At 38.1% G+C, this 23,155-nt stretch overlaps 4 protein-coding genes across 4 annotated transcripts in view; 1 reads left to right on the top strand and 3 right to left on the bottom strand.

Annotated features, from left to right (window-relative positions):
• LOC144658498 (flavin reductase (NADPH)-like) overlaps positions 1 to 23,155 on the bottom strand; it is a 136,262-nt gene that overhangs the window by 69,735 nt on the left and 43,372 nt on the right. The gene's annotated exons all lie outside the window — the stretch shown is intronic.
• The window catches only part of LOC144658478 (uncharacterized), a 199,856-nt gene that overhangs the window by 141,836 nt on the left and 34,865 nt on the right, over positions 1 to 23,155 (top strand). The gene's annotated exons all lie outside the window — the stretch shown is intronic.
• LOC144656588 (uncharacterized) overlaps positions 1 to 23,155 on the bottom strand; it is a 507,005-nt gene that overhangs the window by 477,918 nt on the left and 5,932 nt on the right. The gene's annotated exons all lie outside the window — the stretch shown is intronic.
• LOC144656256 (uncharacterized) lies at positions 659 to 21,781 on the bottom strand. Its single transcript, XM_078516491.1, has 11 exons — positions 21,580 to 21,781; positions 20,923 to 21,003; positions 19,648 to 20,034; positions 13,335 to 13,568; positions 12,425 to 12,554; positions 11,624 to 11,695; positions 6,203 to 6,274; positions 5,694 to 5,765; positions 5,418 to 5,489; positions 2,066 to 2,145; positions 659 to 753 (listed from the first exon to the last, which is right to left on the bottom strand). The coding sequence occupies exons 1-11, from the start codon at positions 21,779 to 21,781 to the stop codon at positions 659 to 661; spliced, it is 1,497 nt and encodes a 498-aa protein (XP_078372617.1).

Genomic DNA, 23,155 nt, shown 5'->3' with positions numbered 1-23,155 from the left:
TTGGTACCAGTTCGAGGTGAATGGCTCGGGTTAAAGATCTTGGTTTGCGCCCGACTCTTAAAGAATAATCCGTACACTGCCGTCGCAGTTACTGTGCCAACAGTATCACCGAAGACATGTAAACAAAAAATGGACTGCCTTTGGCTGTAGCTAGCCTGCAGGAAATTCTTACTTTATAAATTAGGTATTCCTTGAACTTGCAACACTGTTTTACCAGTTTCTCTATTCCCTCTCTGCGAGTCGATTTGTAGTATAGATCGTCTTACCCAAGCTGTTGGACTTGCCACTTCAAAGAAGCAAAAGCCCTACAGCCTCATTACTCAGGCTGTGGGCTAGAAAGCTTGCCACTCCAAGAGGGTCAATTACTTATGCCTAACTACTCAGAGTTTCTCTCTAACTAGTTTCCACAGAGCCTTTAGTAAAGATCACGACCATGGTATCTTTCTGCTTGCTCCAAAAATAGTCTCGGTAACTTTGCTTTTTTGGCTTTCACGCACAAATTTTCCTTGTCATATATTTTCCCTTCGTCTCTCAATTGAGCGTTAGCCACCACCACATAAGAGTGGCATGTATGTAGTTTAAACTCCGCTTCTCAATATTCTAAGACTGTAACCTTTTCAAATTATAAATTGCGCCCTGGGCAGTGGTAATTCTTCCACTAACGATCCTCAAAATCTTCGTGATATTTGGCTTTCAAGTTTTCTAGCCGTTGCTTTAGAGTTCCACCAAGAAGAAACAGTGGCTGTGTTAAACCTAACAACGGACAAGTAAATATCAAAGCCTAAAACATGTGTGTACCTGCAAGACTAACTGCTAAAAATCGCCACAAAGCGCAACAGCTAGCTTTGAAACGGTTTTGAACCAGCACAATCCAGAGTATGTTTTAGAGTGGAGGCTCAGTCTCCAATCTACAATCGTTTAAGGAGGAACTAGTTTGATATTCCTTAGCTGATGCGTCGAAGATGATTCGTATATTTGTGCTTTCTGCTTTTTTCTCTTGTGCTGCTTCGTAGCGAGTCTTACAAGGGCGGTCTCTGGCACGGTTCACGGGTAAAAAAATAAAAATAAATAACGGAACATGGATATTAAAAATTCATTTTTCAGAATGACGAAAATAAGCAAGTAACGTACAATGTCGCCAATGTTAAGCTCTGTGCTATTGGCGTGCTATGTCTATAAATTTTCATTTTTTTATTCTTTAGTTTTCTTTTTCTTGACATCACTTTTGGCCAATCTCTGAGGGAGCAACAGATTTCGACATTGACCAAGACTACGTTGACATTCTAGAAAGAAACCTGAACAGACTAGAACGCCTTTTTCTGGACGTTTTGCATAAACGAACATTTACAGAATGATTCTATTTTGCATAATTCTATTTTGTGCCGCAGGTTTGCAAGTGCTTACTTTATTCTTTCGCTCCTAAACATTTACATTTCCCACAAGTTTAGTTACCTTTGTCTGCATCTTTGGAGACTAATAAGACCCGATTGTACATGCAGTGAAACTGTTTCAAACTACGTCTGACGAAGGCAACAGAACGTTTGCCAAATATTTAGTTTCTGAAAAGTGTTTATAAGATCATTTTTACATTTTTAGATCAGTTTTAAAAAGTTTTTTAGCTAACTTGATAAACACTGATCGCCCAAATAACAAACTCTGACATGTTTTCTGGAAAAGACGCCTAATATTAATTTCATAAGACAAAAACAACAAGGATTAGCTCCAAATTTAATTCCTTGAAAAATCTTCCTGCCGGAAGATTTTTTTAATGCCAAGAACCAAGAGAGTATAAGACAGCGCGCGTACAAAAGCGGCCTACCTTCTGTATGAGTTGACGGCTTTTCTTAAACTTAAGGAACTTGTCATGAATTTAAGCCAAATTTAAAAATGAAAAAAATGGCCACAGAATTAAGTGAAACATAAAATAAACCACTTAACGGATTGCGGTATGGTTCTTTGTCGACATTTTCATAGCGAGTAATTGGCAAAACTTAACCAAGCCGTGACACTAGTCCTTTTAACTTATATTATAATAAGATTGACGAAAAGAACGAAAAATGCTGACAAACGTACAACTCTGCCAAGCTCGTTTGCTTCGTCAATAACCCTGTGGGTAGATATGGAATTTTATTGGATGACAAGTCCCTGAAATAAAAGGAGACAAATTATCGTCAGCACAGGGCAATAAAAATTTTTTTAAAAGAGACATGTTGTTACAAAGCAGCGCTTCGTTTGCAACAATATGAAAGAAGATTAACTGTACATGTTAATGAGAGCGCTGCTGTTCTGCTTTCTAGCAATGGTACTTTTAAAAATCTGGTGTAATTGAACAACACTCTTTCAATAATTACCATCCCAAGTTTTGTGCGAAAATGCAAAACTTTGGTAAATTCAGAGGCTAAAAATGCATCTTGGTGTGTTGGACGTCAAGTCAAAATGACCAGATACTATCAAAATATTAAGTAAAAAAATTTGGCAAATGAGGCTTGCGCTGGCAAAGACGAAAGTTCGTCGCTGTTGTCAAATTGGCAAAATATTAATTTTAAATGGTGAATATCCAAACGATCGATTTACTTGATTGAACAAGGTAAAAAGAACAAGTAAAATACGGCCTAAATGTTTTCCAAAAAAAATTGGCTATTTCACGTTTTATGCATAAAAACTAAAAAAATTGTTCTCACTGACTAAAACTGTAAAGAATATCTGGCTTTTCAGTTAAAAATGCTATAACCTTCTTAACACAAATTGAAAAGGGCGTCCAGATGTAAATATTTTTTCTTTTTTTAAAGAAGGCGATAACCCACTAGTGATTCAGAACAGGATTTTGTACATGTCGGGAGTGTACATGTGTTTGTTAGTCGAATTCGGTTTCGAATAGAATGTAACGCTTTTGAAAACAGTCTGATCACAAGAACAACGGCTATAATCTTTACGTCGTCGAAATCGAATTCTCGATTGTTTTGCATGCAACAGAGAGTTCTTGCACCAATAGAAAGTTCTAGCTTGTCAACCGTAAAAACAGCTCTTTTTTGCTCTCTTGTTCTAGATCTTAACGCTCGTGATGTTTGTCTTATATAAACTCTCTCACAGTCTCTGCAGTTAGTTTTATAAACTGCTCCCGTCGATAGATCTTGAGCACACTTTTTAAAGGAGCTACGTCACGAGAATTTTGCAGATTTTTGAACTAAACTGTTCCGAAATTAGTGGTAGCGACTTAACCCATGAAAAGCATTTTTTGAACATCGATCTAATGGGAGATACAGCCTTAATTTGTAGATAATCATAATCAAACTTCGGCACAAATATCGATCTTTTACGACACGCGAAACTGAAAACTTTGAAAAGTTTAGCCTTACTGAATTTTTCAATTGCAATCCATTTCCATCCTAGCCATCCGCAGCCAAAAAATGCTTGTTAAATTCGTTGCTTTAATATAGCAATTTTTAATGAAAATGGACCATTGTGCAACTTTTTGTGTGTGTGCGTGTTCGATTTTGTTCGATTGTCGAACTCAATCGAACTCAATCCAAGGTATAAGTTCGATAAAGTTCGATTAAAATTCATGCCGGGCGATCAGTCCTAGTCACGCATTTTACCACACGTAGTTTTGTTTTTAAACGTTTACTGGAGAGTCTTCTGGAAGAAAAAAAACGATTTTAAGTTTTTTTAGTCTTGTTTTCAAACGTTTACTGGATAATCTTCTGGAAGAAAAAAAAAACGATTTACAGTCACATTTAACGAAAAATAACAACAGTCATTTCGCAATTCTCATAGAAAAGTCGTTTCACAGTTCACAACAGTGTAACCAAATCTCATTTAACGAGAAAAAAAAACATTACACAATTTATTTTACGGAAAAAGGGTCTTTCATCGATCATAATAAAACCCTTAACCACTCTCATACATGTGTGAGTAATATTTTTGACAGACCTGTCCGCGATAAATGAGGATTCTCAGTTACAACTGAGCAAACGAACTGTTCATGTTGACCCATGTTGAATATGAAGAAAGCTAATTCTAAATCAAAGTTGTCAAAAACATATTGACGCGATGCTGGTCACGTAACAGCGAGTATATAGACCGCCCTACCTCGTCCCCAGGCGCTGATCAGCCGGATGGTTAAGGTCAGGCGGGAAAGCAGGGAGCGCCAGGGTTAATGGCTAGGTTGTGTCCTTTTTCCCGTCTGCATTAGTCCCACAACGCCAAGCGAACCGTGCACATCAGTCCCACAACGCCCAGTGAACCGTGCACGAGCAAGGAGAAGGACGCCTGGGGACGAGGCAGTAGTCCGCCTGAGTTTAGGCTCGGTTTATACGTCGAATTTCGCGTTTGCCGAATCTTATTCAGGAATTAAATGTTTGCAAATTTCGACGTTTCAATCGATTAAATGCAACTTCTGTCGCATCGTCGACTGGGCAAGTCGAATATTTGACAGAGGTTCGACAGTCGCTTTATACGACGAACTTGACATGTGCCGAATCGAATGCATAAATTAACCAAAATGATTTAAATTATGTTTAACTCACAATTCTTCATTTTTTCCTAAATGCTATGAGCGGATCGGCAGAAACAAAATGGCGGAATCGGGTGCGATGTGCAGCTCTTGTTTTTCTCAAATACACATGTTTAAAACGCGCTTTTCCATTCTGCATCAAGGGCTTGGGTTTTGAAAAAAAAAACGAGACTCCAGGATGGAGAAAGTAATAACAGGTTGAACGCTATTAGTTTGGGAGAATATTCTCCGAAATTCTTCATGTCTTCCATTTCGAAAATACGGCTGTTTATGATTTCGCGTACGCAATGGGCGCGAACATTTTGACTTCTGTTCAAGACTTGTTTTTAAACAGCCAATCAAAAACTTTGAAACTATTTGAATTCCCTTTGTCTTCAGAGCCCTTCGTTTCTCGTGCCAAGAGACGCGAAAAGGACTATGGTAACGAGAATGAAACTCGCTCATAAATTAACTGCGACTCTTCAAATTCGGGTATTAAATTCGGCAGATGTGAAATGCGACATTTATACTGGGTCATTAACTTGTCACTGATATTTAACGGTGCGTGCATCTTTTTCCTTTCCGTTTTATACATAACATTAAAAGCACAAAATCACAATTGACTAACAACATATTAAGGATGTTCGCGCTTATTGTATCTGTGCATCCGACATACCAAGATACATTGTAAGCTTCTGAAGATACTCAATTTTAGCATTTTCACGTAAAGCTTTGGATGGCAATTAAACGTTATCATCTCAGGCTTTTTCACAAATTACCGTTCATTACACCTTGATCAGATTTATTTTAATCAATGTGCAATAATTCGAGGAGGAACCATTAAACTTTTTATTTACAGGAAAAGAAAATCATTAATTTGAAATTGGCTGGCTTCTACGTTCAAAACGATTTTTGATGTACTTACAGCACTCGCAAAGCCATGAGAGAAGAGAAAATTTCGGCTGTTAAATTCTGAATTTGATTGTCTTTTACGTTTCTAGGAGAAAACAAACATTCAAACAATCAGAAACCATCCAGATGTTATTTCTGTTTACTTTCCACGTTTACTTACTGATCCCTGCCTAATCCTAGTCCTAATAAATAAGAAAGTGAAAGAAAACTGAGTTATCAAAATTGGCTGACTTCTTTGAAGTTGGCTGGCTTCTTCGTTAAAAGCGATTGTTAATTTTGACGTACTTACAGCGTTTGCAAGGCCAGGAGAGGTGAGAAAATATCTGCTGTTAAATTCTGAATACGGTTGTTTTGTAAGTTTCTAGGAGAAAAAACAAAATACGAACAATAAAATCATCCAGATGTTATTCTTTTTGTTAATTTTCCACGTTCAATAACCCCTGCCTTATCCAGACCTAATAACTGAAGAAAGTGAAAGAAAACTGAGTTATTTAAAATTACTTAATACTCTTGGTCATTCCAGGAAAAGCAACCTTTGTTCCTGTTTTACCGTATTTGTTTTATTGTGATACTTTGGATTCCTTCACGAATCAGGGAGTAAGGATGTAGTTAAATAAGGCGTACAAATTTCTTGATTTTGTTGTATCTAAATGGCAAATGCAACCGCGTACTTTGCATAATTTGCCTGGGGGACAAAACTTAAAGCGTTTATGGAGGCTAAACTTTAAGCGTTAATCTTGGTGAAAGGCGACATTAGGGACTTGCGATTGATGTTGTTACATTTATAAATTAACATACAGCGTATGAAGTCCCTTCAAGTCAGCAAAGGCGTCTAAAGATATACTACTGATTTCATTCAGCTGTAGATCTCTGTTAAAAAATAGAGAAAAAAACAATGAATAAATCGGAATGAGTCGCAGCAAAAACAAATCTTCTAAAATAAACTCATTGTAGCGGATGCCTTAAATTTGGTTGTTTTTTATGTTACTAAAGTACATAAGATTCGGATTCAGGACTAATTAAATCATGAACGTTATAGTTAATTAAGTTAAATTTATTTTTGCGCAGTATTTCCATTATTGGTAGTATATCGAATAGCGTAAGTATGGCGTAAGAAGTAGTATTTAGAATAATGCAAGCCTAAAAGCGAATTGAAGCACCCCACTTAATTATAGTTTTATTATTGTAGAATTTACAATAGTGTTAACTTTCCCTTCTGGTTTTAAAGGGACAAAAAAATTATGGTACTATCTTACGGCACAGCAAAATTTGCTCACGGGACAGTTATCTTAAAGCAGAACAAAATTGATTTACGGAAAAAGAAAAAAAACTCGCAAAAAAATCACGGCAAGAGTAATTCGACTCTGATCAGTACAGATTTAATCAAGCCTAAAACCGGAGCTCCCCAGTTATTCATTATTTACAGGACTTTACAATAATATAAATAATGTACGTGTGGTAACTAAGCGTACAAAATATTTAAAGTACGGTGGCCCATAGAATAAATTGAATACCGACTAACGGAAAACAGGTATTCAACTCTTGGTAAAAGAAAATTAACTCACCGCAAAAGAAAATCAATCACGGCAAAAGAAAATAAACTTATATATAAAACTCACGCCAAAAAATCAGCTCATGAAGCGAGCAAAAGACAATAAACCCGCTTCAAAAAGAAATAAAATTTCGGCAAAAGAAAATTTACCCCATGCAAAAGAGAATCAATTTACGGCAAATAAAGAAGATCAAGTTATGACGAAAGAAAATCATCTCAGGGTAAAACAAACTCAGCTTACAGTAAGAGAAAATCAACTCACGGCAAAAGAGAATTACTCTCTGTGAGACAAGCAAATCAACTCACGGCAAAAGAAAATCGCCTCACAACAAACGAAAAGTAATTCACAGCAAAGGAAACTCAACGCACGGTAATATATAATCACTGATTGACGACAAAGGAAAATCTGCGTTATGGCAAATTAACTCAAAGGCAAAAGAAAATCAACTTAAGGCAAAAAAAATTAACTAATCGGTTTGCCTCCTCTCCGCATGTCCGTCATTTCTAACGTGTTTCGTCTGATCATGATTGAAACTACCTCGTGAGGTTGTTTCAATCATGCTCAGAATTAACATGTTTCGATAATGATTTGCGCAATGCGCAGTCTGATGTGAACACTTTTCATAGCGAAACATGTTTTCATCGCGATCAGACTACTCTTTCTTCGGCCTAGTGTGAACACAGCATTAGTCAGTCTTAAAAATTAACCTGACCTCTGTTTCACTAGTTTAATAGGATACAAACATATGTAATTTTTTATTGGTCCAACCTTTGTCTGTGACGTCACTTAATACGTTTTTGAAATAGGGTAAGGTTATGCAGCAAAAATTTAAACAAATATTGTTTAACTGTCGAACTGCATAATAGCACTGTATGTCTGCTTTGTAAGCTGCCACTTGTTTTTTTTTTTGCATTAGAAGGAAATAAATTATTTATTATGAGATTGACACGTATGTACTGTCGTGAATTGTAATAAACGTCGTGAATTGTAATACCTGTCGTAAATTGTAATAACAGTTGTCGTGAATTGTAATAGCTTTCGTAAATTGTAATAAAAGTTGTCGTGATTTGTAATAACGCACCTATCGCAAATTGTAATAACACATTGCGGTATTTTGTAATACTCCGAGCTGTCGTAAATTGTAATAACACATTGTCGTGTTTTGTTATAATCCTTTAAAATGAGAATTAGCAATTATGCAGAAATCTGGTTTTCGTTTTCTATAAAGAAGAACAGTTAAAGATGCCGTGGTGTAAATTTATTTTCCTGCTTGGTATCGTCATAAGAGTTATTCAACAATATTAACCAATTACTCACCGGAACGCCGACAAATTTGCAGCAAAGCACGTTGTAAGTAAACATGAAGTTGCATTATTTTGTTATTCCTCTAGTCGGTTTGTAACAAGTCATTGGTCTTTATTTTTGTGAGGGAAAAACGGTATAAACATGTTTGCATGATATTTAGCTTGTCTTTGAAGTGTTGAGCCACTCCACCTTTTATCTCCGTTTGGTGTCAACGAGTGTAAGTAAACGAGAACAATGCGCCGAATAGAAGAAATATGTTGTATTTGATTCGAGAACTACACACAGAAATGATCAATTGAACTTTACTTTCTGTACCCTATGTCCGACGTCCCCAACCGGTAACATTCGTTTCTGAGTCACGTGACGTAAATAAAAAGTAAACGTAAAGTTCTTCATGTCAAGAATATTGATAAGATTGTATCGTCCAAAATTCGAAAAGATCAAACAACGACTTCGGTAATGCTTGCGTCTCAGAAAATGGTTTCTAAAATGCAGACAAAGGTACAATAAATGGTATATTCGTAGCGAAACAAAAAGAAAAGAAAGAGAGAAGAGGACAAAAAAAGAGGTCTATGACCTACTCGTGAATGCGTTAGATATATTTGAATCGTTTCTTTGAACAGTATAGTATCGATGGAAAATATTCATTATAGGGATTAATAATAATAATCAACTTTATTTAAAGAGGGTGAACATATAACAGGTCGCCTAGGTATAAGAATTACTTTTTTCCTCTCTTTAATTGCTTTGCAAACCGATGCCTCAGTGGTACAGCTCTGCGTTCTTTAGCGTGTTACCCGGGATCGACTCTCATACCCCGTGGCCGGCTAAGATTCTGTTTTCTTCTTATTTTTTTTTCCACGGATATTACATACATATCTGTCTTGTATAGAGTTTCATTACTCTTTTACTGATTATCCTTTAATAAATCGTGCCGTGATTTAACCTTCCCAGTCTTTTCATAACACATACATAAAGTCACTGCTCATCGTTAGGAGAAAAAAAGTTTCCCGATAACGATTCGAACCCACAACTTCCCTCTCTATTTTGAATTACAAGTCCAGAAGCTCATCCATCACACTGCATCGCGACAACATAATTGTTTGGTGGTAATCAGTTATGAACAGCACCATAGCAGGCTCAAGTGAGTTCTGCCAGTACCGAAGTCGTGTCAAACTTTCGCAGGAGTGTTAAAGTGATTTGATTTCGGGTTGAATTAAGTTAATGACAGTTTAAACATATTAGGCTGGTAGTCGAAGTTTACCTCGAATTCAAAAGTGTGGAGAATATGATGGAGCTTCCGATGGTTACAAAAGTTGATGTTATACGTATCAGTACAAAGATAGTTTTTAAGATACCGGGATTGAACTTACCGGTTCAAAACTTGACTTGTTCTAGGCAAACTTTATGTTTCAAAGTTCTCGGTTTTATAATCTCGTTTCATAGTCACTTTCAGAGTAACCTGAGTATCAGGCCTTCCTAAGGGGAGGGGGGAGGGTAGGGAAGGAAAGAGGAGAGGAAGGCCTGACACAAACGCTTTGATTGGGTCATGTCGAACATCCAGATTCTGGATGTGGCGCTGATTGGGTAATTCACAATGGGCCCTGACCACCGGAAATAAAAATTTCATAACGGCGTCTTCTATGAACTGATATCCACGCGAACAAACAGTGAACGAAAACTTCGCTCGACGTTATTCAGCATTATTTCAGTGTATTTATGGAAGGCGACGACTTCAAAACGGCTCGTGAAGGCGCTCTACAGTTTTTCCTGGAATTAGACGTAATAGAGGACAGAAGTTATGCCTCGAAAGCTGCTTGTGAAACGGAAAGACGTCCTCGGAGTTTTAGCAAAATAAAGGTGACGGGCCTACGTTTGTGACATTTGTACCCTTGCCGTTCTGTGTTTAATTCGGTTTTTCGACATAATTTGCTTCTCACTTCTTTCTGAGGGGCACTGTTTTATTTAGAGGCATTATGTATTAAATAGAGCCGTAAGATTGGGGCCAAGGAAATGTCAAGAGGTCAAGCATTAGTCTGCGCTGCATGGTTTCCTGTTTGTTTCACACTTCTTTGCCACATGTTTTGCTAGTTTGTTTTTGCTCAATTCTATTTGTAAGATATGCTTTTAACTCTCGAAATTTTCGCCGTGTAAGGACAAGATATATGTTCTGTGAAAACGTTGATTACTTGCATTTTATTGATGCCGGGATCGGCATTTATAAATATTGTTGCAAGATGTATTTTGTCTTATCAGTTATATCTTGGTCCGGCTTCGCAAGTGACAACCGGAAATGAATTTGATTGGTTGACGCTTATCACGCCGTGAGGGGTGGAAAACTGGAATGAAAGCGTCTGTGTCAGGCTTTTCTTTCCGTTCGCGCTTCTACCCTTTCTCCCTTCCCCTTTAGAAAAGCCTGATACTCAGGCTACTTTCAGAGTTCAGCGGCTCATAGCCACTTTGATTCGTTTATAATACAACTGTATCTTTTGGTTGAACTTTGAGGCATTGTCCTGCTGTAAAAGCAGCAGAACAATATCTCAGGGTATTTTTCTGGCAGCTTTTGCACGAAAGAGGTAAAATTGTAATAATTTAGTTTTACCCACCCTACCTCCATTGGTGAAGGGCAATGACATTTAGTTATACATCATTAACTTTGTAAGCTCCCTTGCCTAAATCTTGTCCGATCCAGCCAGTAAGTAAAACTCTGACAATATTCTTATTTTACTCCAACACTATTGGGAGGAATAAGTGAGGTATTTCAGTGCGTGCATTACTTAAAATCTTGCTACACCTACCACATTGCTGCCTCCTCCCCCTCCCCTTATCAAGCCACATTGTTGTTAGCGTGCTTTGTTCTTGTCACAACTTCAACTCAGCTTTAACTTTATGTATTAGTTTAAGGTGGCTCGACCCAGTTTTTTTCTAGCGATACCTATCAACTTTGAAACCCTCATACTTAAAGGGATTAATGTCAATGACATATCCCCTATATCACATGGAAATAGACTCCTGCATTTCTTTTTGACTTTCTTATAATTCCGAAGCCGTAAAACGAAAAAAAAAAGCCTGATCACCAATTCAGGTGAGGTGTGAAAATTGTCACCTCGAACATCAATTTTTCTGAAGCTTAACTTTTATTGACTTAGCCTGAAATATTTTTACTTTAGCCAGGTTTCTGGATTTGGAGAGGTTTCCATCCAAAATGGACCTACCACCTTAAAGATTTACAATGGTTTATTTATTGTTTTGTATAATTAAAATAAGTTAATTTCATTCCTTTGCTGCAAAAATTCGTCACTCGTTCGCTGCTCGTTTTCCATACGTCGCTCTTTCTATGACTTAATCTATATAAACTTACAGAACTTTCAGCGCAGCCATATGACGAAATGCACCCGTGGGAAGGTTGCTGATCTTATTCCTTTGTAAAGACCTGTTTCCATTTGAAAATGAGCACGAGAAAGATATAATTTAGTATCCTACGTTTAATTCACATTTACAATCCTACACCATTTTAACCATATTTCCAATAATAATTCACCGTTCTTTAAAATTCATTTCGCCTTTGAGTCATATAATGGCCCCCTTATTTCAGAAACCTTAGTGTAAGTTCGTATAAATTTCTAATAAAAGAGGATGCCTAAATACCAAGCCAGGACTCGAGCTCAGGACTCGAGCTCAGGTCTCAAACTCGGGACCCAAACTTACTCTCCGGTTTGCTTGCGGTTAGCTTTCACTCCGGTTTGCTAGCGATTAGCTCTCATTTCGGTTTGCTGGCGGTTAGCTTTCACTCCGGTTTGCTAGCGATTAGTTCTCATTCCGGTTAGTTTGCGGTTAGCTTTCACTCCGGTTTGCTTGCGGTTAGTTTTCACCAAATATGTGCTAACGCAATATTTGCCACATTTTATGTGACGAGTCGTCTACCCCGAGCAATTTTTCGTATGTGACTGCTTTTATTTGTCACATAAAAGCAAACACGCCAGCTTCTCAGCAAATATATTTGTCACATAAAAATTGGCCAACTTTCCTCGTCTACATGAGCAAATAATTTTGTCACATAAAAATTGCTCGTATAAACTGGCATTAGACAGAAACAAAGAGAGACAAACAGACAGACACCGAAACAAAGGAAAACATATTATAAAGAATAGCAAAATCTTACAACTTTGTCGCTGTTGTCGGAAGGCAATTGAATAGGTCAATCGTTGAGCCGATATTCGTGCAACTAAACTCATTGTTAACCTTGTCTTTTTTATCAACGCTGCCATCGCCAGAGCAAGCATTCTCGCAACCTGAAAAAATCCATATATAACAGCGCTAGCATTCGGATTAAAGTGGATTCTCTACTTAAAAATGATGATGGTTACTATCACCTAAAAAACAAGGCAATGCTAAAACAGATGATATCGAGCCTGTGTAACAAAAATATATCAGTTTGTTTCAGTTGCGTGCATTACAACATTATAAGCCATTGTGCACACTTGGCATATTTTTAAATTCCTTCATAGAAATTACCGCACACCACACCACACCCCACCACACTCAACTACGCCTTTACCTGCCGCACCTCACCACACCCGTTGCGACGCACAGTACACCACACCACACCACAATACACCTCACCACACCACACTGCGCCACAAAGTTCCGCAGCACACCAAACCATAGCACACACCATAGCACACCATTCCACATGCACGACACTCACCGTACCGCACCGCACCACAACTCATGGCACACCGCACCGCAACGCACCGCACCACCCCGCAACACAAAAACCATACCACATCACATCACACCACACCGAATCACACCACACCACACCAAGCCACACCACACCAAGCCACACTACCCCAAACTGCACCACACCACACCACACCGTACTGCACCGCACCGCACACGTGCAGCACTCTACAGCACACCACACCGATCAACACACTACACTGCATCACACTAACCGCACCCTACCGTACAGTGCACAATAGCACCCTATTTATAAATTTGTATCATCAAGGAAGGAGCTCACTTCTGTAAATTTTAGGTATGACTTCTAAAAAAAGGGAGAGACTCACCCACAAATGTTACTGGGAACTCTTTAGAGTCAGTGCCAGCCTCATTCCTAGCAAAACAGGTGTAGTTGTCTTCCTTGTCTGCTTTTTTCATTACCCTTCCAATCCCATTAGCTAAGGATGTAGAGTTCCGAAGCAACGTCATGTTAATGGGTGGAAACCCCTCAGCAGAACACCACAGGAAATGACCTGGTACTGTCCTCACAACTGGCGATGGAACAATTATTTTTGGTCTTTCTGCAAGTAAATCGTAACATATGAAATAAACGAGGGACCATTAAACAGATATCAAAGGTATAGGAATGTAGCCCTCCTTCCCTCGCGGAGAAACATTTATAATCTTGTCCCGAGAGCTCAGGCGGGCTAAAGCTTCGTTTACAATTTACGTTCATATTTATTTGTTTAATATGTCGATGGTTTTCTTTTTAACCTTTAGCTTTTTTAGATCGTACATAATCGTTTTTCAACAATCAGATCCAAAGACGGTAGCGCGGAGAGTTCACAAGCTTGGTAGATCTTTATGCTTGTGCCTTGGGCTTGACTTAAAGCTCCTCCACAAAGGTCGCAATTTTGTGGAGGCTCCTCAGCTTTACTAATCATCAGTCGGTTTTCCAGGTCGGTTCCCTCTCTACTGCAGTGTGTAATTTCCAAATAGGTGAAGTATTTAGTCATCGCAAGGTGCAACTGTCCAATCTTGATTGGCAATGGTGCTGTGATGTTCACAAGCAAACCTTCTGTCTTGCTAGGGCTGATTTTAAACCCTACCTGCAGAGCAAATCTATCAAGCCGGTCTGATTTTTTTAGTTCGACTCAGTTCACCGCTCAATTCGATTCGGTCCGCTTTCCAGAACGCTGTTACATACGGGCGGTAATTAATATCTGCCTCTGTGCGCATTTAGGAAAGTTTTGTGAGTTCAGATATAAATGGCTTTTTTAACACCTCTCTTAAACCATCCGTACTCCAGTACATCGTCTTTTTGATAGTATCCTAGATAGACAGTTTCTGTTCCACTGGTTTTAATATTGTAGATATCTCGGAACCGGTATTCTCCTTCTTCTACCCAGAAGGAAAGGTGTCGCTCGACTTCCTTTGCCGTTTAAAGCATAATAATGTTTAACGTTTAATATTGCAAAATATTTGTATGGGATCGTTACAACAAACATGTTATCTCTGAGTATTTTTTCTTCGTCCTTCCTATACCAACGGCGTCTACGCGATCCGCGTCCTAAATGAGGCTGAAACATTCTCCGTTCGGGTATTGCCAGACAGGACGAGAAACCCATATGGTTACTGCTCTCTCCATGATCTACAACGGATCGTCAAATGTTTCTGGGCTCGTTTCGTCATACAACAGAAAGGCATGTTCTGTTCTACTGGTTTCAATATTGTAGATATCTCGGAACCGGCCTTCTTCTTCTTCTACCCAGAAGGAAAGGTGTCGCTCGACTTCCTCTGCCGTTTAAAGCTAATAATGTTTAACGTTTAATATTACAAAATATTTGTATGGGATCGTAACAACAAACATGTTATCTCTGAGTATTTTTTCTTCGTCCTTCCTATACCAACAGCGTCTACGCGAATCGAGTCCTGGATGAGGCCAAAACATTCTCCGTTCGGGTAGTGCCAGACAGGACGAAAAACCCATATGGTTACTGCTCTCTCCATGATCGACAACGGATCGTCAAATGTTTCTGGGCTCGTTTCGTCATACAACAGAAAGGCATGTCCCACCTTCGAACGGGTTGCAGCGTTGGGGACAAAACGGATCCTTTTTCGTGCTTTTCTTAGTTCGTTTTCTTCCACTTCTCTAAACACTCTTGGTGCACCGGCTTCCAGAATCAGGATAACGGGAAGCAATGACGAGAACCAACAACAAACTCAACACACATATGACGCCGCGTCTGGGAATCGAACCCAGGAGATATCGGTGGGAGGCGAGCATTCTCGCCACTGCGCCACCACTGCTTCATGTCCCTTACCGCGTCGTCCCTTCTTTGTTACTGGTTTTGTTTGTTTGTTTGTTTTTTTTCATTTCAATCTTCTGTTATTTTTCTTCTTCAGAGACGTTGACATTAGCACTTCTTCCACATCTTTTATTTTCAGTCCACATCTTTTATTTTCAGCAGACCTCATTTTTATGTTTTACTTTTTTTTTGGTCACCTTTTTTCTATTTTTTTTTTATTTGACCTATTTTCAAAAAGTTTGAAGATTTGTGATTCGAACGCGCAAAGACGACAAAACATTATTTTTGGTTCAACATTTTATTCTTGTCTTTCTTGATTGACATTCTGGTTTTTCTCGACTTTTAGCATTTTATGTTTTCGATCAACATTTTTTAATTATTTTTCCACACAAGACAACTTTGTACAACACTTTGTTTTATCAACGGTTTTTTACCTCCGCTTTGAGCGCGTTTCGAACCTCAAATTTATTATTGCTCCGCGAACTCTTCAAGCATCTCTGTTCTGTCTTGGTGGATTAACGAATCATTTACCCCCAAAAAGGATACAAAAAATAAAAAGAATTATCCTGCAAAAGGAAAGATCGAGGAAGAAGATCAAGGAAGTGATGCAAGCGAAGAAAGAAAATGAGAAAAATCTGACCAGAAGAAAACGACCTTAGAAAGATATAGACAGAAAAAAAAAATCACCTATTAAAAAGATTTACCTCTTTTTTGGTGAGACTACACATGTTACTTTAAATTCAAAAAGTCAGAATTCAGAATCCAATTCAAAGTTCAATTCTGAATTGAGAGAGTAACTTTTGCCCGCGCAGTTTTAATACAGAGAAACTGCAGTAAAGCGCATAAAATTGTGCTACAAAAAAAGGTAAACGCCACAGCGTGAACTATCAAGATTTGTTATACCCCCAACTGAAATGCAGTTTTCTACTGCATGGACGAGAGCATATCACGTGACGCGCGTCAAAACTGTATAACTCCCTAGGGCGAAGAAAACTCACTAACTCCCTAGGGCGACAACAGGTTGAACCTTTGGACTTGCATTTGATCAGGAAACCACGGTATCAAGTCCTGGAATCAACGCAAAGCCATTCAAAGTTGTGGATAAATGGTAAACTTTTAGTCATCGTGTTTTTTCGTACTCGGGAGTCAACAGTTAAGGTCATTGCCCTGTATTGCATTGCGCATCCTTACTGCGCAGAATTTTACGCGTAATTAGCGCGCGCACATAAACAAAATGGCGGCTTTTTTTCTATGCGGCTTAGTCCGCGAGAGAAGTAAATTGTCGCTTTCTCGTAAACGAGTCTGGTGACCTATCAATTTTTTCTCATATTTTGGGTGAAGCGATCAAATTCTTTCTGTAAAATGAAAACAGATCAATTCTTGTGTTTGAAAAATAAATTATGGCTTAAAACGTGTACTTTGCTAGTACTCGCAGAGGAATTTTAAAGGAATTATATGGAATATACAAGGTCTTCCCGCTCCTAAACGAATCTGGTGACCCCCCTTTTTTATTTCAAAATTTAAGTTCCCTTAAAGTAATAAACCAGTAAGCGAAGTTTGGTTAAAAATCTATGTTCAGTTCTATTTCAGGGTAATGACCTTAAGATATAAATGTTTTGTACATACAAAAATTTCATTTGGCTCAAAGAAGAAAACATCTCAATGCAAATTGGAAAGCTTGAAGTATCGCGCAGTGTTAACAATTTCAGTGAATAAATTTATGTAGTTTTCACCGAAGGAAAATTTAGTGATGAATAAATGAAGACAACAAAGCGTTTAATTTCAGTTAGGGGGTATAACAAAACATTTAATGACTGTCCCGCGGGAAACAGTGAGTTTGTTTCCCTTCGATGTTCCCCTTGATGGGAAACAAACTGGATGCACTTGGGAGGTTTGTCAAACACTTAACAATATAGAGTCGCCTCGAGCGACTCTTAGTTCTTTCTTGCCTAGCAACCTCCCGCGTTCATCCTTAACTCAATAATGCACGATGTGACGTTAACGATTTGTTAAATTGTGTGTGGCACGGGATGTTTAACTTTCGTAAAGAAAATAAAAGATTTTCATTTTCCGCTAAAAATTGACTGGTCCGATCTTACACAGCCAGCTTCTTAATTATAAAAGTCTGTTTCGTATATTATTTAACAATTAGATGAGCTCGAGATTTCTATGAGGTGATGTATAGTTGAGGCCGATGGCCGAATCAGCTATCACCTCTTATAGTTCACCACTGAAATTTTCTCCGATTCAGATTGGTTTAAATTGATCACGTGACGCGATAGTGTTCGTCCACCGGAGGGCACTATCAGCCCTTATAATTCACCACTAAATTTTCTCCGATTTTGATTGGTTTTAATTGATCACGTGACGCGATAGTGTTCGTCCGCCGGAGGGCACTTTCAGCCCTTATAGTTCACCACTAAATTTTCTCCGATTCTGATTGGTTTAAATTGATCACGTGACGCGATAGTGCCCGTCCGCCGGAGGGCACTATCAGCCCATAGTGCCCCGCCGAAGAAAAATGCCCGGATCGATAGTGCCCGCCCGTGCCTTTTTTTTTTGTAAACAAGCGTGCCTGCAGACAAAAAACCCAACCAAATTCACTGCATTTAGTGGGTTTCTTGTCTGGTTTTGTTTCGTTTGTTAAATTTCGGCTTTCAATTGAGTTTTTTATCGGTCCTGAAAAGTAAAAATAATTTACGATGCTCGTTTTTGTATGTGTGCGCGGAAGAAAATTTAGTGGTGAACAATAAAGACAATAGAGTGTTTCTGTCTCGGAACTATCGGTCTGATAGTTGCCCCTTGGAAATTTGATGTTCTTAAAACTAGCATATTTGCCCTCGTAGCTTCCCTTCTCGGGCTAATATTTGTTTTAAGAACATCAACAATAGTGTTAAGAACATCAACAATAGTGTTTCCTCGACAGAAACACTATTGTTAAAATGGTGCCCGCAGAAGAAAAATGCCCGGATCGATAGTGCCCGCTCGTGACTTTTTTTTGTAAACAAGCGAGCCTGCAGACAAAAAAACCCAACCAAATTCACTACATTTAGTGGGTTTCTTGTCTGGTTTTGTTTCGTGTGTTAAATTTCGGCTTTCAATTGAGATTTTTATCCTAAAAAGTAAAAACTAATTCACGATGCTCGTTTTTGTATGGGCGCTCGGAAGAAAAGTTAGTGGTAAACAATAAAGACAATAGAGTGTTTCTGTCTCGGAACTATCGGTCTGATAGTTGCCCCTTGGAAATTTGATGTTCTTAAAACTAGCATATTAGCCCTCGAAGCTACGCTTCTCGGGCTAATATTTGTTTAAAGAACATCAATTTTCTGCGGGGCAACTGTCAGCCGACAGTTCCTCGACAGATACACTCTATTGTTTAAATAGAATCAAGAGAAAATAATCTTATTGTTTCTAACTCATTTCCCTCTAGATAACAATTTCTAATGACACATGCAGTTATTTTTCACATTTGAAGTAACATTGAACTTCGCGCTTTATGAAATCGTTCGCGGACTGAATTGTGGTTTGAAACTAATCCGTTCCTTCGGTAAATTTTGACGTTTTGACTGTAAATTTCCTTCTTTTAGTCTTTTCCAATTATATTTCTAGGCGTTCTATCAAAACTTACGAGAAACAAGAAAATTTCGCCATTCTCTTGACGACTTTCAGCCACTGCAAACCAATGGCTGATAGTACAGGGGCGGATCCAGGATTTTTCGAAGGGGGTGGCTGTTTACAAATATTTTGTTGATTATTTTATTTTAGCCCCAGGCTTGTTATGGAAGGAGTGGATGTTAGCAAATATTTTAACCTTGTCTGAGCTAACAATATCAACAATTTTACACGTTACTAAGTGTCATTATCCTTACTTCCTTTTCATTGTATTTATTTTAGTTTTTGCTGGATCGAGAATGGCTAGCCACACAATACACTCCCCCTGGATCCGCCCCTGTACTGTACAGTAGCCGAGCCAATCAGATTACAGCATTTGCATTAGTATACTAGCAGAATTTTACTAAGAAGCCGATGACTTCAATGAAGATAACAGGAAATAAATCAAGTTAAAAGTAACAAAAAATAATTTATTCTCCCTCCCTATCACATAAAACTATCCAAATTGTCTGCAACTTTACCTCACTTATTCTTAGAAATTTCCGTCTCTTCTACCGATCCTTGTGCAAAGCGTTTTTTAAAGGATAAAAAAGCAACTGTGTAAAATATAAGGTTCGTCAACTAAAGCTTCTCTCAAAGATGTTCAAACGTCCGTCTGACGGTTAAATTGATAAGTGTAGGAATGTAACAGTTTCAACCTCTGAAATAAACCCTCTGTACGACGATAAACACTGCTTACCTTTTGTTGTGCTGTAATTGTAAGAGGCTTTGAAGATAGTGCGAGACCAGCCATCCCTTTTCAACTGGATCATCATAAAACGGCCACTTGACTGCACTGCGAATGATTGCTTTGTTCCGGTAAAACTCCCCAATAACGTATTCAGGTGTGATGAATTACCATCATATACGTAAAGCCAGTCTTGTGTCAAATCACTGTAAATGTAATAATAGTTCGCCAGATTGAAAATCACAAATTTTAACCGGATATGATGTTCCGGTAAGGCCGTGATAACACAGCTGCAATACGGTCTTCTTGCACAGAACCACCGATCCTTCCCCAATGAATCGAAGTTAATGGTCCTTCTGGCGTCATCTAAGTCAAAGTCGCATTGTGTGCAATACACAACTGTTAAATAGAATGCGATAATGTCAGATATGTCGTTATAATTAAAAAAAGAAATAGCAACACTTGTAAGATAAAAGAAATCAAACTGTTATGAGAAACGTGATATTGTTTAGGCTGTTGCAAAAGGCAAATAACTCGAAAACAAAAATAACGAACAGTTTGTTAAGAAGTAGAAGTTTAATTGTTCCAGATTACTCCTTGTACATGTGATGTTTTTTATGTTTTGTAAGCAAGGTCGTTGGTCCAATCAAAATTGCAATGTTTTTATGTTTTTTTTTTTTTTCGCAGCGGAAAAAAAATCCAAACTCGGCGCCAAGTAGACAATTTCTCTTACTGCTAGACATATGAAAGCCCTATCTAATTTATAAAACCGACTTTTAAATGTTTAATCCGTCAATGTCGGTTATACCCGTCCTATTCCGATTATTAGTCCCCCTGGATATAATCTCCCTTCCATTCAAAATGTCCATGTCAACCCAGTAACGTCCTCATAGAACATTGCAGTTCAATGTAAAATGGACAATAAACAAGTTTGCAAACAAAGTGCACATCAATTACATCTTTTCATCCTAGTGGCTTTTGCAATACATCGCTCTTGAGATACTTTAAAACGCTGCATGTTAGCGAAACGGTTTTTATATGACGTTACTGAAAACCCCTTTTTGAAATAAACTCAACTGTAAACAGCCAAGCCAAAACCCCTGACGAAATTCTAAGCCCAGAGAGGTATAACCAGCGTTTTACGATGTTTGTCCGATTTCTACTTACTGTATCTACCTTTTACTGTAAACAAAATATTCCCATGTTTATACATGTCATGACAATTATATGTTTTTCATGCCACAGAAATGTTTTCGTCTCAAATGATTTTATCATCCAACATTTTACCTTTAAGATTCCACACGACAATCACGAGCAGAGATAAATGTATCCACTTGCACATCGTTAACAAGTTCTTTTCAAACTTTGCTAAAAGAAAGAAACGACATTTTATTAATTTATGTGCCAGGTAAAAATTCAACTTAAGGGTAGGATGGGGTGCTGGATATTGGCTATCAGTTAAGATTTGAGCCATTTCTTATCATCGATTAACATCTTACCTATTTCTCAGCTGTCGGTTCTAATTTTGGCAGAAAGCAGTTAGTTTTACCTCACCTTAATTTTACAGATTTTTTTTGTTAGTGTGGACTATCTTTCGGTCTCGCGCGATTATTTACGAAGAGCATTCGAGTGCTTCGGATCTCTTACAGGAAATCTGGAACATTCTAAAGAACATTATACAGCGACCATACGACTACCACTGCCAAATCTTGAAGAGGTCCGAAAAGGTCGAAAGCACGTCCAAGCGCATACGTATAAGACGTGCATAAAGAAAGTCAGTTATAAGCAATAAATTCAATAAAGGAAGGGTTACAAGAGACCAGTTATATAAAATAACCTAAAGAAGTAGAACTTTACACCTAAGAAAATGCGCCACTATGTTTCCCAGTGAAAGAACGTCTGAGTGGTTTCTTGTTAACGGTACCAAAATAATGCAAGGCCCACTTGTATAAATTAAACAGAAGCAAAGTGAAGCCGGATCTTGGCGTAGATCAGGATCAGCAATATAGAGTAAAACGATAAACAACTGCAAGGCTGTTCGGACAATCAGCCTTTCATTTGGTTTATCGGTTTCTTGTTGGTTTCCATGTGTTTTAGAATCTTTAGGTGCGGTTTTGGCCAGGGGTCGTCTGTTTTTCTCAAACATTTCATTTGCGATTGAAAACGTTTTGTGGTCGAAAACGTATCAGAGTATTTCCGAGGACTTTGCGACTCTTTTGACATCTACATCTACATATACATTCAATTAGGTCGGTAAAATCTAGAGATATCACACCAAACCGGAAACACATGACTTCCGACTCTTTTGATTACTTACGACTCTTTTGATTACTTGCTTGTAATCCGTTTCAGTTTTTAAACTCTCTTTTATATAACTATTTCAAGTATTAGACAAGTTTTAACTCTATTTTAATAACTATTTTTAAATTTTAGATATATTATATTTTTAGAAATTGTATTTAGCAGGGCCCCTCTGGATACCAGCCACTGTGCTGAATGGGCCACCCTGCATAAATAAAGTTTACCTTTACCTTTACATATGATCTTACTAAAGATCAAAAACGCTTCATTATCAGCAAATGCGCAACATGTGAATTAGGAGGGACTTTTATTGGCATTGACCAGACAGCGGGTAATGCTCGCGTAATCAGGGTCACAAATGGCCCCGAAAGGCTTTTTTATAAGGTATCTCGATTTAAGTCAGTGCCGCAAATGGTTTTTATCGCAATTGTTTTAATTTGTTTTCTTTATCTAAAATGTCAATAAGCGGAATACACCCTATTCAGACCGGGGGGGGGGGGGGGGGGCTTTTGAGGCCCGCCCTGACTTTAAACGCTTATAACTTTTTCACGATTCAACCAAACCCTGCCAAACTTTGTGAGTTTATCTAAAATTTATCTGGAATTAATTTGGTAGCATAGAATGTTGTGTCAGGAACTTGACATTACCATGGCAAGGGAGAAGCGCGAGCCACAGTCACTTCTACCTTTACTAGTAAAGGTAGAAGTGACTGTGGCTCGCGCTTGGATATTTGCAGCCCAAAACGTGAAATATGTTAAAAAAGCAATTTTATACAAATTTAAAACAGGGACAATGAAGGGAAGAGAATTTTGGATTACTGTCCATGACAAAGATAATAGTTGCTCTGCATTTGTCCTTAATTTGTCCTGACAAATATTATCTTTAACGCATTTGTCTGTGTTTTGAGCAGGACAAATCATGATATTTAACTTAGATTTACACCACATTTGTCCACATTTACACCCAGAAGCAAATGCACAATTATCCTATTTATCTTTGGGACAAATGTCATATTTGTCTTCAAATCAAATACCGACAAATGTGACAAATATCATATTTGAACCACATTTGGACTGCATTTGTCTGATGTCAAATCTGTTTTTTCATCCAGTGACTGCTTTTTAAGTAATGAAATACGTCATGACGGCATCGCTAAATGTCATCAGGCGAGTGGACTGGGCCTTTTAGGAAATTTCGCGCATCTTTGTTACAGCCTTAC

Source organism: Oculina patagonica, chromosome 6 (genome assembly GCF_052425735.1).
Source record: "Oculina patagonica isolate OP01 chromosome 6, crgOcupat, whole genome shotgun sequence".
Lineage (NCBI taxonomy): Eukaryota > Metazoa > Cnidaria > Anthozoa > Scleractinia > Oculinidae > Oculina > Oculina patagonica.
This window is presented reverse-complemented; position numbering and strand designations above follow the sequence as displayed.

Coding starts and splice junctions, on each gene's coding strand:
- LOC144656256 (XM_078516491.1), bottom strand. CDS start 21,781: ATGTTTGAGAAAAACAGACGACCCCTGGCCAAAACCGCACCTAAAGAT. Junction 6,275..11,623: donor ATGGCTGCGCTGAAAGTTCT/GTAAGTTTATAT, acceptor ATTTTTTAACAG/AGATCTACAGCTGAATGAAA. Junction 5,766..6,202: donor TTGAAGGGACTTCATACGCT/GTATGTTAATTT, acceptor TTTTTCTCCTAG/AAACTTACAAAACAACCGTA.